Source organism: Eleutherodactylus coqui, chromosome 8, assembly GCF_035609145.1.
Source record: "Eleutherodactylus coqui strain aEleCoq1 chromosome 8, aEleCoq1.hap1, whole genome shotgun sequence".
NCBI lineage: Eukaryota > Metazoa > Chordata > Amphibia > Anura > Eleutherodactylidae > Eleutherodactylus > Eleutherodactylus coqui.
In genome coordinates, this window is record NC_089844.1 from 11465203 (window position 1) to 11480907 (window position 15705).

A 15705-nucleotide genomic window follows, 5' to 3' on the forward strand; every position below is an offset into this window, starting at 1 on the left:
CCTATTTCAAAGAAAGAATCGACAACATCCGAAAAGAAATCTCTGAAAACTGCAGGCTAGCCCTGATCCCAGTTTCATCAGCACTGCTTCCAGAACTTACTCACTTTCTACGTTAAAACTAACAACAGAGGAAGAAGTCTCCAGGCTCCTTTCAGCTGCCCGCCCCACCACCTGCGCTAGCGACCCTCTCCCCTCTCACCTCCTCCGCTCCCTTTCCCCAACTCTCATTACTCACCTCACCACAATCTGCAACCTCTCTCTAACCTCTGGCACTTTCCCCTCCCCATTTAAACACTCCATCATATCCCCTCTGCTTAAAAAAACAACCCTGGACCCAACTGATGCTGCCAACTACTGACCCGTCTCAAACCTCCCTTTCATCTCCAAATTACTGGAATACCTGGTCTACTCCCACCTTACACGCTTTCTCTCTGACAGCTCACTCCTCGACCCCCTCCAGTCTGGTTTCTGCTCTCTACACTTGACCGAAACCACCCTCACAAAAGTAACAAATGACCTGATGACTGCAAAGTCGAGAGGTGATTACTCCCTACTAATCCTCCTTGACCTGTCTGCTGCATTTGACACTGTCGACCATAATCTCCTTCTCACTATGCTCTGCTCTATTGGTCTAAAGGACACTGCTCTCTCCTGGTTCTCCTCCTACCTCTCTGACCGCTCTTTCAGTGTCTCCTTTGCTGGTTCTATCTCCTCTCCACTTCCTCTCGCTGTTGGGGTACCCCAGGGCTCGGTCCTTGGTACCTTTCTCTTCTCTATCTACACAGCCACAATTGGACAAACCATCCACAAATTCGGCCTCCAATACCATCTCTACACTGACGACACCAAACTATACACCTCCTCTCGTGAGATCTCTGGACCATTCCTCCAAAATATCACCGACTGTCTGTCCGCTGTCTCTAACACTATGTCCTCCCTTCGTCTCAAACTAAACCTCTCTAAAACTGACCTTGTCTTTCCACCTTCCAACCGACCTCCCCTCAACATCTCCATTCCAGTGTCTGGCACCATCATAAACCCCAGACGGCATGTCGACTGCCTTGGGGTCACACTGGACTCTGATCTCTCCTTTACCCCCCATATCCAATCTCCGGCCCAAACATGCCACATGCACCTCAGAAATATTGCTAAAATACGTCCGTTCCTAACCACGGACACGCTAAAGACGCTCATGGTTGCCCTCATCCACTCCCGGCTTGACTACTGCAACTCACTACTCATCGGCCTCCCCCGCACTAGACTCGCTCCGCTCCAATCCATACTAAATGCAGCAGCTAGACTCATTCTTCTATCCAGCCATTACTCAGATGCCTCTGCATTATGCCAGTCGCTGCATTGGCTGCCCATCCACTGCAAAACTAAACTTAAACTTCTCACCCACAAAGCTCTGCATGGTGCTGCGCCACCATACATCGCCTCCCTCCTGTCCGTACACCACCCAGCCCGCTCACTCCGATCGGCTAACACACTCAGACTAAATACTCCACTAATACGAACCTCACATGCTCGCCTACAGGACTTCACCAGAGCAGCACCCATCCTCTGGAACACTCTACCCCAAGGCATCCGGACAATGCCCGATGAACGAAACTTCAGACGTGCCTTAAAAACACACCTCTTCAGGGAAGCATACCAAATCTCCTGACCTCCCTATGGCACCCCACCCCGTTTGCCTTCTAATAACTCATTTCCACATGAAATCCCCTACTGCCTGTGTTCCCCATGCCTCCCCCCCCCTGCACCTCCTGTACCACCCCCAACCCATTTGTGTCTAACCCAATGTACCTCACATTGTAATTGTTGTATTGTTTTGCATGTATCCATGCCTGAAGGCGCTGCGGAGTAAGTTGGCGCCATACAAATAAAGATTAATATTTTTTATTTTTCCATTGACGCGGTGGTTTTTGAGGCGACCTGCAGTTTTTATTAATATCATATGACTTTTAGATCGCCTTTTGTTCAATTTCTTTCCTAGAGACACTGTGACCTAAAAAAAGCCCCATTTTTTGAGGACGTTCACCGTGCAGGATTAATCATGTGATTTTTTTTTTTAAAAAGGGACTTTTACAGATGCAAAAACACCAATATTTATTAACTGATTTGTTTTTGATGCGATGAATAGCTAAGGGTTTTTTTTAAACTTTTTTCTGAAATTTAAAAATCTTTATTTTACTTAAAGGGGTTGTCCCGCGCCGAAACGGGTTTTTTTTTTTTCAACCCCCCCCCCCCCCCCCCGTTTGGCGCGAGACAACCCCGATGCAGGGGTTAAAAAAGAACACCGCACAGCGCTTACCTGAATCCCCGCGCTCCGGTGACTTCTTACTTACCTGCTGAAGATGGCCGCCGGGATCTTCTCTCTCGGTGGACCGCAGGGCTTCTGTGCGGTCCATTGCCGATTCCAGCCTCCTGATTGGCTGGAATCGGCACGTGACGGGGCGGAGCTCCGAGGAGCCGGCATCCTGCACGAGCGGCCCCATTGAGAAAAGAGGAAGACCCGGACTGCGCAAGCGCGGCTAATTTGGCCATTAGACGCCGAAAATTAGACGGGCTCCATGGAAACGAGGAGGCCAGCAACGGAGCAGGTAAGTGAAAAACTTCTTATAACTTCTGTATGGCTCATAATTAATGCACAATGTACATTACAAAGTGCATTAATATGGCCATGCAGAAGTGTATAGACCCACTTGCTGCCGCGGGACAACCCCTTTCATTTTTCCTTTTTTTTAGGTCCACCCAGGGAAGTTGAATTTCTTATTAGGCAGCTATTCATATATATATATATATATATATATATATATATAAATAAATGGATTTCGGTCATCTGTTCTTTATGAACAGCCCCACGAACTGGACAATATGCACCTGATTGGCCACACAGGTAAGTCAGGCACTCCTGTAGGCTTTAGCCCGGGTTTCCGCTCTATATAACCTACCATCCTCAACATACTTGCAAAGAATCAGAATACAAACGCTAAGATGGGCTTGGGTCTGCAGAAATTCCCCAGCAGGCTGATGCACAACTGCAGCTGCTGGCTGCTCAGTAACTGCTCAGACCCTGCTGTCCTCCACCTGGCCTTGACAGGCATAGGGGCGCTGTGTACGGCAATAACCCAACACATCACAAATATATTTATATTAAGTAGAATATACCTCACATAAATATGTATATACTAAGGCCTGGACCAATCTACTCCAAATGTGTAATCTAGGTAAATCAGGACCTTCAGGAGGTTTCGGCTCTCTAGGACCTCTCTCAACATAGGCACAAAGAATCAGAGTACAAACACAAGACGGGCTTGGGTCTGCTCAGAGGTTTCGGCAGCCGGCACTTTGCCACAGGAGGTTTTTGCCAAAGTGCAGGGTTCTTTTTGGATGCATGACTGGTCTGAAAGGGTTCAATTTATGAGAATGATCAAATTCAGTACAGATCCAGTTTGCGGTAAAGACAAATGTCCGGGCTGTTATGTGCAGACAGCGGAAATCCATATGTAGATCTATAAATATGTGGGCAGCAGGAATGGGTTAAAGGGGTTAGAGAGCATGGCTGCTTTCTTCCAAACACAGCACCACCCGTGTCCATAGGGTTGTGTGTGGTATTGCAGCTCAGCTTGATTGAAGTGAATGATAGCTGGGCTGCAATACAAAACACAACCCACAGACGAGGGTGGCGCTGTGTTTGCAAGAAAGCAGCCATGTTCTTCTAATCATGGACAACCCCTTTAATTTAATGGGACTGAGCTGCAGTAAAAGGCATAGCCACAGCTGTGTGAACAGTGCCAGGCCTAACAATGAAGAGGATGCCATAACAGTGGATTGGCAGGGGTAGCGGGAGTCGGACCCCCATAATACGGACAGGCTGTTTACTTCTCAGTCTTGGAAAACTCCTTGAATACTAATAACAGTAATTGCAGTAATAATAAAAAGTGAGTGAAAATTAATATCTCAACTAAGTGCGCCAAATAATGAAGAACGCTGCGGCTGGTCAGGAGAGGCGCTCCAGCTCTGTTGTGCTCGGCGCATTCCCCTACTCAGACGCTTCTCGTTACATAATAATATTTCCATAGAGTTAAAGAAAGTAATTTAAATGATGAGAGAATGTAGCGGGAGCCATTGTCCTAACTATCCCCATATCTGGGCTGCAAACTACGGCGTTCTCCACAATGCGGGGAAGCTGCTTAGAGCTTCCAGGGCAATTATATTAAACGAAACAATGAATGAAATCCTGATTTTGGGTTTTCTCCAGCAGCACAATGGATGAGGGGCCACAAGGAGGAAGAGTAAGAAATATGAAATAATTCTCAGAAACCAGCTGGGATGCTTCAGTGTGGCCATCAGTAAATGAGTAATAAGTGTGCATTCAGTCATGGTATTCCTATTACACATCAGCCTCCTCCATGGCCGAGTGCCAAAAAATAAAAATGCATTGTGGGAAACAGTAAGAAAATCAGCAAAGATACTGAAGGGACTCTAAGAGCCACACAATGCATTATCATGAAGAGGCAATCGCATGAGATGATCATCATGGCCTCTTCATCGGAGTCGATAGATAAAACCTCAAATGGGATCATTTGGACATTATTTGAATAATCTGAGCTGCAGTCAGATTAACCCCTTGTGCACACAGGCATTCTGGGATCCCTTCACTTTATAACGGATGTCGTCTTGAGGATCAGTTGATGACTGTCAACAGGGTTGGATATGGGGCCAACGAAGGTAGGCGGTGGGCACCGGAGTCAGAGGAGAGAATCCAACTCGAGACGTCTTGGCTGTTACTTGAACAACTTTATATCAATAAAACACTTGTTGGAACCTCTAGCAACTGGAAGGACGGGGTTCGGCTTAAAGGAAAGCGGCCACTTGAACTGCGTCAGTCCTTGCTGCCTCCTAGTCGTTACAAGTGCTTATAGTGTTCAATATCCAGCATCACCTTTTCACAGGTCCTTATCCAATCAAGACCTCCAGACTACGTCCTCATTCTGCCCACAACAACGCTGCCGTCTTCTCTGTAGAAAGCATGGACGACTCATGACCACATTTTTGGAACCACATGACCTCGGCCCTTCAACCAACCGGCAAACACTTAAAGGGGTTGTACCACAATTACAAGTTATCCCCGATGCACAGGAAATCCACAATATAGGGTATACTATTCTGATTAGTAGGGGTCTCGTCCCTGACACCTCCACTGATCTTGAGAATGGGGGTCCCCTATCCTCAGTTCTCCTCACTGAGGGGTTACTACACATCCTGTAATCCTAACTTTATGCTGTCATTGCTAAACGGTGATGCTACTGGCGCGCCATGTGACTGCTGCCACCACTGATTGGTTGTAGAGGTCACATGCTGGCTGCAAGGGTCGTAAAAATTGTGAGCCCTGGATTACCTGGGATAGCAAAGTGAGTACTGCTTGTTTAACCAATGGCTGGGGGGAGAAGGGGGTTGTCAAATAACCCCCTTATGATGGCCATACACCCCTCAAAAGAATTTCACACAAACAACACTTATTCCCTCTGACTAGTATAGCATGAACCAAACCAGTTAAATCCTGTTTTGGGTTGAACTTTAACCCTTTGCAATCCAATTTTGGATTCAGGGTTTCCTAGGGGGGCTTTCTCTTTCTGACATTATACAATGGCGCCATCTGCTGGCTAAAGCCAGTGCTGCGGTATGGGACATGCTGGAGAGGCCCCTGACAACAGAGCGGGCAGTAATATATGTAAGAATACCCTGCCGGACGTCTTTTAACATCGGAGCTGTACAGCCTTCAATCAGAATGTCTTTAGACGTCAGACAGTGGATTGGAAAGAGTTAAGAAAAGCTTGGTTCTCTGGATGATCCCACCGAAGAGGAAGGTGGTGGACCCTCCTGTGGTTAGTACTATTGTCTTATAGTGTTGGGGGTCTTAGTTTCAATTCTGACAACATCTGCATGGAGTTTAGGTTTAGGTATAGGATCTAGGGGCACATGATGAGGACATTGTTCTTCCTCTTTACAAGTCACTGGTCAGACCACACATGGAATATTGTGGACAGTTTTGACCACCGGTACTCAAGAAGGACATATCAGAGCTTGAGCAGGGACAAGCGGGACAACTAAAGTAATAAATGTAATGGGCGGACTACAATACTCAGAGAGGCTATTAAAATTGGGGTTATTTACTCTAGAAAAAGACGACTGAGTAGTGCTCTAATAACTATGTATGGATATATCAGGGATCAGTACAGAGATCTCTCCCATCACTCAATATACCCAGGACTATAACAAGGGGGCGCTCTAATAACTATGTATAGATATATCAGGGGTCAGTACAGAGATCTCTCCCATCATCTGTTATACCCTGTACTGTAACAAGGGGGCGCTCTAATAACTATGTATAAATATATCAGGGGTCAGTACAGAGATCTCTCCCATCATCTATTATACCCAGGACTGTAACAAGGGGGCGCTCTAATAACTATGTATAGATATATCGGGGTCCGTACAGAGATCTCTCCCATCATCTATTATACCCAGGACTGTAACAAGGGGGCGCTCTAATAACTATGTATAGATATATCATGGGTCAGTACAGAGATCTCTCCCATCATCTATTATACCTAGGACTGTAACAATGGGGCACTTTAATAACTATGTATAGATATATCAAAGGTCAGTACAGAGATCTCTCCCATCATCTATTATACCAAGGACTGTAACAAGGGGGCGCTCTAATAACTATGTATATATATATCGGGGTCCGTACAGAGATCTCTCCCATCATCTATTATACCCAGGACTGTAACAAGGGGGCGCTCTAATAACTATGTATAGATATATCATGGGTCAGTACAGAGATCTCTCCCATCATCTATTATACCTAGGACTGTAACAATGGGGCACTTTAATAACTATGTATAGATATATCAAAGGTCAGTACAGAGATCTCTCCCATCATCTATTATACCAAGGACTGTAACAAGGGGGCGCTCTAATAACTATGTATAGATATATCAGGGTTCAGTACAGAGATCTCTCCCATCATATATTTATACTCAGGACTGTAACAATGGGGCACTTTAATAACTATGTATAGATATATCAAAGGTCAGTACAGAGATCTCTCCCATCATCTATTATACCAAGGACTGTAACAAGGGGGCGCTCTAATAACTATGTATAGATATATCAGGGTTCAGTACAGAGATCTCTCCCATCATATATTTATACTCAGGACTGTAACAAGGGAGCGCTCTAATAACTATGTATAGATATATCGGGGTCCGTACAGAGATCTCTCCAATGATCTATTATACCCAGGACTGTAACAAGGGGGCACTCTAATAACTATGTATAATATATCAGGGGTCAGTACAGAGATCTCTCCCATCATCTATTATACCCAGGACTGTAACAAGGGGGCACTCTAATAACTATGTATAATATATCAGGGGTCAGTACAGAGATCTCTCCCATCATCTATTATACCCAGGACTGTAACCAGGGCGCGCTCTAATAACTATATATAGATATATCAGGGTTCAATACAGAGATCTGTCCCATCATCTATTATATCCAGGACTGTAACATGGGGATGTTCTAACAACTATGTATAGAAATATTAGGGGTCGTTACAGAGATCTCTCCCATCATCTATTATACCAGGACTGTAACAAGGGGGCGCTCTAATAACTATGTATAGATATATCAGGGGACAGTACAGAAATCTCTCCCATCATCTATTATACCCAGGACTGTAACAAGGGGGCGCTCTAATAACTATGTATAGATATATCAGGGGTCAGTACAGAGATCTCTCCCAGCATCTATTATACCCAGGACTGTAACAAGGGGGCGCTCTAATAACTATGTATAACATATCAGGGGACAATACAGAGATCTCTACCATCATCCATTATACCCTGTACTGTAACAAGGGGGCGCTCTAATAACTATGTATAATATATCAGGGGTCAGTACAGAGATCTCTCTATCATCTATTATACCCAGGACTGTAACAAGGGGTGCTCTAATAACTATGTATAGATATATCAGGGTTCAGTACAGAGATCTCTCCCATCATATATTTATACTCAGGACTGTAACAAGGGAGCGCTCTAATAACTATGTATAGATATATCGGGGTCCGTACAGAGATCTCGCCCATCATCTATTATACCCAGGACTGTAACAAGGGGGCGCTCTAATAACTATGTATAGAAATATCAAAGGTCAGTACAGAGATCTCTCCAATGATCTATTATACCCAGGACTGTAACAAGGGGGCACTCTAATAACTATGTATAATATATCAGGGGTCAGTACAGAGATCTCTCCCATCATCTATTATACCCAGGACTGTAACAAGGGGGCACTCTAATAACTATGTATAATATATCAGGGGTCAGTACAGAGATCTCTCCCATCATCTATTATACCCAGGACTGTAACAAGGGGGCGCTCTAATAACTATATATAGATATATCAGGGTTCAATACAGAGATCTGTCCCATCATCTATTATTTCCAGGACTGTAACATGGGGACGTTCTAACAACTATGTATAGAAATATTAGGGGTCGTTACAGAGATCTCTCCCATCATCTATTATACTAGGACTGTAACAAGGGGGCGCTCTAATAACTATGTATAGATATATCAGGGGACAGTACAGAAATCTCTCCCATCATCTATTATACCCAGGACTGTAACAAGGGGGCGCTCTAATAACTATGTATAGATATATCAGGGGTCAGTACAGAGATCTCTCCCATCATCTATTATACCCAGGACTGTAACAAGGGGGCGCTCTAATAACTATGTATAGATATATCAGGGGTCAGTACAGAGATCTCTCCTATCATCTATTATACCCAGGACTGTAACAAGGGGGCGCTCTAATAACTATGTATAACATATCAGGGGACAATACAGAGATCTCTACCATCATCCATTATACCCTGTACTGTAACAAGGGGGCGCTCTAATAACTATGTATAATATATCAGGGGTCAGTACAGAGATCTCTCTATCATCTATTATACCCAGGACTGTAACAAGGGGTGCTCTAATAACTATGTATAGATATATCAGGGGTCAGTACAGAGATCTCTCCCAGCATCTATTATACCCAGGACTGTGACAAGGGGGCGCTCTAATAACTATGTATTGATATATCAGGGGTCAATACAGAGATCTCTCCCATCATCTATTATATCCAGGACTGTAACATGGAGGCGTTCTAACAACTATGTATAATATATCAGGCGACATAGAAGGGGGTTCTTTACTGTAAGAGCAGTGAGACTATGGTACTCTCTCCTGAGTTCGTAGTGATGGTGATACAATATAAGAGTATAATAGATACTGGACACCTTTGTTGAATGTTACATTATTACATGTTATGTCACTGATTACTCAGAAGTATCGGTCTTTCGGGGATTATTCTGATTGCCAGATTGGAGTTAGGAAGGAATTATTTTCCCTTAAAATGGGGATAATTGGCTTCTACCTCATTTGGGTTGTTTTTTTGCTTTCTTCTGCCTCAACATTTGAGGTTAATGGGCTGAAGTGCGTGGGCATGTCTTTTTTCGTCTTAAAATGTTACTATGAGTTTCTATGTTTTTCCCGTGTTCCATAATAGTCACCTTTACTTAACTCCATGCAGGTGTTGCCATTTGCCAAATTTGCACCTAGGACTCCAACACTGCTAGACGCCACCACGGCTTTGTTGGGGTCATTTTTATTTTGAAGGTTTGGACCAAACCAAAACATGGCTCATCAACTGTACCTTTCAAAATTTCGCTCACCTTTGCTTCCAAACCCCTTCGCCCGCACACATGCACACACACTCATCTGCAGGCGTTCTCAAGAGTTGAGGAATAAGCCGCTGCCAGACACCTCGGAGGGAAACTCTCCCTTAAAAGGGGATTCTTAAAAATTGTATGTTACACTGAGATTGTTACTGACTTAAAAAGGTCCCAATCTGTAGTATCTCGGGGCACTGAGCACGAATATGAGCATGAAAGGTTTCTATTGGCTCTCGTTTTGAAGATATTTCCTACAGATATTTCATGTATTTGAGGATATTTCATATATACGGTGATGTGATACAAGCATGGGATGCTTTTCGCCTCAAGTCTACAAACTTTCTTGGGAATGTTAGGGCAGGAAACTAGAAGGAACAAGACATAAGATCATAAACCTGGCTGCAATGTCTCTAAAGATCCACTTCCTTCATCCCATCTGGATGTCCTTCCAGACTGTTTTGGTCAGTGATGAACATGGCCAAGGTTTCATCAAGATATCGCTACAATGATACAAAGATACCAGGGAGGATGGTCCTCTACCATGCCAGCTGACTACTGCTGGACCCTCCATAAAGGCACTCCCGTACAGCTGGACAAGAGACCAGCAAAGAGCTCTCAGACGCAGTCTATGCCTTGCCCCAGGCATTACCCATCGGCCTATTACTACTGGCACGCATTTGGGGATGGAAACAATTATTGTAGATTACAAAAAAAATAAAGCCAATTTTGCATTCTGTCATATTCGTATTGAGCTCATACAAATTGCTAAGAAATGCCTAATTTTATTTCGGTGACCTGCCTTTTGTGCACATTTGTTGCCCGGTGTCATTACCTAGCAACAGGATAGGCGATAAAAATGGAGTTTAGTTTTTTATCGCTGCATTTAAAGTCCCATAACTTTTTCATTTTTCTGTGGATGGAGCTCTGCGAGGGCCTGTTTTTGTGTTACGGGTTGTAGCTTTTATTGATACCATTTGGGGGCTCATACGGCTTTTTTGATCACTTTTATTGTGTTTTTGGGAGACAAAATGAACCACAAAGTATTTTTTTTCAGAGCGTTTGCCGTGCCGCATGAAACGTGTCATCGATTTATTGTACGGGTCATTACGACGATACAAAACCTGTTAACCTTTATTTTTTTACTTTTTTTAAACCAAGACGGGAAAGTGCACAAAAAGGGTTTCTTAACTTTTTTTTTTACACATTTTATGTCCCTGACTTGAACCTGCGGAGCTGTGATTGCACTGATACATTGCCGTTCTTCTGTACGGCAATGCATTATTGCTTACACAGGGATCACAAGCCACCATTGTTAGGCATCAGTTTGCCATGGCAGCCTATCAGTCCAGCGCGATTATACGGCAGAAGGCCAATGACATCCCAGAGGGAGCACCCTCCCTCAGTGAACACTTTATATGCCACGATCAATATCCATAGGACATCTATTTGCAGGGATCCCTTCCCAGCCAGGATGTACATTTATGCCCTGAGGCATAATGTTGAAATCCAACGCGCCCAATCCTTCTTTCCTCCAATATCTGCGGTTGGGGCAGAGTTACGACAAGTCCATACACATTAGGTGGTCATCTCGTCCCGCCAAAAATTGGGAATCCATCTGACGATCCTCTAATGTCCACCTTGAGTCTACAGAAGTGATACGTCCTATCTCATCACCCAATGACACGTCCTCCGCATCCGCTCACGGGTATAGAGAGTGGCTCGTTACATAGAGGGCATCGCACCATCTGGCTCGGCCAGCGTGAAAAATGATTTTCCTCTTCTCCTCATTTTAGTGACTCACTCAGCACTCCGAAGCCCATTCCTTTTACTAAACCTGTTTGACCCCATCCCGGCTTGGTAATGAATAATGAATGTTAAGTGACATAATTAGGAACATATATGGGCACACAAACGATCCTTTAAAACCTGAGAACGGCTTGGAGGTATTCTTTATTGCGTTGACTAATGCACTATATTTCACGCCACTGCCATGTTGAATAGCTTTGCATTGATGCATAATACAGTTATTACTTTCCAGAATATAGTGCTTCAATATTTCAGATTCTGTAATAACTTTACTGGAGTTTCTAAACAGCAAAAGTATCTCTGTGAAATATAAGCATAAAATGCGCGATGATACATTGTCACTTTAGTGTGCGAACGTTACAACTTGGCAGCAATTTATTATTTAACATATGGCCGGAGCGGTTTTGGCTCTGGGTACTCGGCTGCCCGCGCTCTACGCCGCGCGTTACTAAATTGAGACGTTAGACGGTGTGATCCTCTTAACTATTTATAAACTTAGAACAGGGGATAAATGGCTACACTGTGGGGAGAGTCATCAGCGGACAGGCTGCGTGTCCCCATAGACACCCCAGGGGCAGGGAAAGGTATGGGGGTCTGTTCTCCGTACGTCTGGACATCCAGGAGCCAGCGATCTGTCCGCCCATCTGTCACATTACACGGAAACTGAAACGTTCCCTCTACAAATAAACAGACATTGAGCCAAAGCACCGCCACCACCAGCGGCAGCGGCAGCGTGCCCTCCATCCATGTATTTACTGACGGGCAGTAAAAAGGCAGAGGGCGCTTTATAGGTTAGTAAGGGTAAAATGGACGGGTGTAAAAATGTATCCTCCCCAGCTGTTTGATAGCGCTGAACACGAGCGGAGCCGGTGGAGTCACCCGCTAATTGATAGAATCCCTCCATCTGTCAGTGATAAAAAGGAAATATGTCAGTAAAAGGAAACAATATTTCCCTGACTGTCCGGTGAACGCGGCCCAGACGCCAACGACATGCAGCATCGCTTGTATAGGGATGAAATCCCTGCAGGAAGCAGCTAAGGGAATATTAAGGGTGTGAAGACTTTTGCAAACAAGACTTCTATTGTTTTAATACATCCTAAATAAATAATAAAGGCCCCAATATTTGCCCCATGAACTATTCCTAGGCGGGGCGGATGATACGACGGCGGGTACTGACATACCTCTCTGCTGCCAAAATTGCTGTTTCTCGGTGGTGCATACTTTATGCAAATTACCAGCCAACCGTCTAATGGGCGGTCCGCTCTGTGGGACTGCTTCAGGGGCTCTTCTGCTTTTATTGCCCAATCCCATGTCTTCCATAATGAATGACGATAAGTCAGACAGGGCAAACCTAGACTAGGCGGCCTTAAGATGCGTCAGATTATGGCTGTAGCTCTGCTGAATGATACATTTGTAGACAGTTTAGTTGGCTTAGTTTCCACAAAAAAATTGTGCCAAAAATGGTGTTTACTGGATTTTACTGCTTGTTGCCATGGAAACAGACGCCTCCTCTATGGAAAGAAATAGTAGATGGCGCTTGCACAAGTCTTTCGTCTAATCGTTGTCCGGGATCTGGGGAGCATGTGCTCACTAGCTTTAAGCCCGGCCACCAGCTACCGCTCTGCTGTGCAACTTCTCCCCATAGTAGAGGCGGTCTGCTTCCCAAGCAACGAGCGGTTAACAACCGGAGGAGTCAATATCTGCCATATCTGGAGAACGGAGCATTTTGGAAATAAACATCTTATGGGTGAACACATTGTTTTGTGATTATGAACACATTGAAGTAGGATTCCTGAGATGGGCATACCCCTTTAAATATTGGTGACACATTTCTTTAAGCAGATCTGAAAACAGTGTGAAGAAACTTTTGTGCCGGCTCCTTTGTTTCTGTACTGCAAACCCTGCGTGGTGCGATCCTGCAGCCACATCCCCCTCCCCCCCCCCCCCCCCCCATCTGTTCCTCATCTACCGCCTGTAGAGGCTCATACACGCTGTGTTTGTGTGTCCTGGCCTGACTGTGGGTGCCCGCACCTGAACAGGGCTCATCATACCCACGTTTGGGTCCGGACAGCAGTGGTCAAGGTACAGTAAATGGGTGCAACAAAAAACAGAATGTAGACGGGCCATAAACACATGAGCAACTTGCTATTTATTGAAGGATTGCTGCATGTCCTATGCTTGTGCAAGTCTTGCTTGAGTCCCGCAAATTAGACGGCACACAGACAGGGTGTCCATCTGCTGCCCGATGCAAGTTACACCCTAGAATCTTGGTTACAACTGGCAGTGACCAAGCCAGACATAGGAGGTATTAAGCAGTGAAGGGAAAAATGAGATGGTAGTCACAGTGGCTCTGCTGCTCCTCCTGGCAAAGTGCAAAGATATTGGTCTGATGGTCAAGCTACAGCAGTGGTAACAATACTAAGCTAAAATACTAAAACAAAGAAAATATAGGCAGCTGTTGTAGCTTATTACCCGCTGTAGCGGTGCAGTGCACAAGGGGGCCTGTAGAGGGCCAGAGACAGGACTCCTGGTGCAAGGGTTAACCAAAGGGTGGAGCAGGAACCAGATAAAAGCCGGTTCCTGCCAAAGACAAGGGGGAGAGAGACAGCTCAGTGGAGCTGGGAGGGCTGCTAGCCCAGGGTCTGGTGCAGACCAAGAAGGCCAGAGGTTGACAGGGTGACGCCCCTAACACCTAAGAGAGGACCAGCGCAGCACAGTAAGGTGTTGCTGGCTGGTGGCCTGAAAAGGCAAGAGTCCAACAGGGAACTCCCCTGGACTCCCACCCAAGTTGGGGTGCTTATGGACATGATGTGATGTAAATGCTGGCAGGAGCCAGACAAAGAGATACGCTAGTCCTGAGCCGTGTTTACCCATGTGGGGCGCCATTTCTGGTATGAGAGGACCCATTCCAGACAAAGATTATAAATATAGAAGGGGGAGAAATAAACAATAATGGGGATAGTAGTCCTGGCTCTCTTATAGTGTCAGGTTGTACCTCAGTGCAGTTGAAGGTGGTGGGAAGCACTTCAGGAAGCAGACTTTAGATGAAAACATTTCTTGACTTTATTAGGAGATGACTTTGACTAAAGAGCAGTAATAGAGTGAATGGCAGCATGAAAGCCTTCCTCAAGCCATCACGGCTGAAACGTCGCTTTTCATGTGATGGGGCAATAAAGGACTTTTTTGCACTATTTACATCCGCATATGCTGCCATTCACTCTATTACTGGATTACAATTTTGGAGCCCTTCTGGTTTGGTCTCCTATTTTGGCGCTGCATCTCTCTAGCCTGACTCATAACTGGGGTGACCTCTGTGCTGCGGGTGAGAACCTTACTTTTCAAGTTTGACTAAAGAGCAGACACACAATTCCCATTACAGGAACATTATTAGGATCACAAAGTCGACGAGCCTCATTCATTATGGATTCTTACTTTCTAACGACATATCACATATATCATAGATAAACCGTCACAAGAAGCTCTACTTCCTGCCAGTGGCACTCACCCCGGCAGTGTGCGCCTTCATCGTATCCATCACTGCAGTCGAATACTCCATTGCAGAGCTTTGAGAGATGGATGCATGTTTTGGATCCAATGCAGAGTATGTGATTCGAGGGGCACTTATATATTGTACCTGGAAAGAGAAGAAATACATAGAGTTATAGGTAAAGAATATTGGTTTAAAGGGCTCGTTCAGGACTGCAAAATAACAATCATGGCTACTTTAATCTATAAACAGCGCCCCCCATGGGTTGTGTCTGGCATTGCAACTCAACTCCATTGATGTGAATGGGACTGTACTGCAATAATATACGCAACTAGTGGACAGATGCGGCACTGTTTTTGGAAGAAAGCAGGCACGTTTTTCTAATCCTGAACTATCCCTTTAAGGGGTCTGGCAGGTTATACAGTATATACAATCTACAAGGCAGTGTATGATGGAGAGATTTGCAAGTTACTAATGCATATTGTATAGTGATACCGCGCTATTCTCTTTTTTCTCAAGCTTTGCCTCCTCGCCATCCATGTCTTCTTGCTAGGCAGTGAAGCTGTTCCGTCCAACACAGGACCCCCAATAGAAGGTCATGTGATGC

General features: G+C 44.9%; 1 protein-coding gene across 1 annotated transcript in view; it reads right to left on the reverse strand.

The window, feature by feature from the left end:
* Positions 1 to 15705, reverse strand: part of LRP1B (LDL receptor related protein 1B) — a 1872788-nt gene that overhangs the window by 1326113 nt on the left and 530970 nt on the right. Inside the window, exon 3 of the mRNA XM_066577770.1 lies at positions 15117 to 15245. Within this exon, the coding sequence (XP_066433867.1) occupies positions 15117 to 15245 (129 nt within the window). The remainder of the gene's footprint in view (positions 1 to 15116; positions 15246 to 15705) is intronic.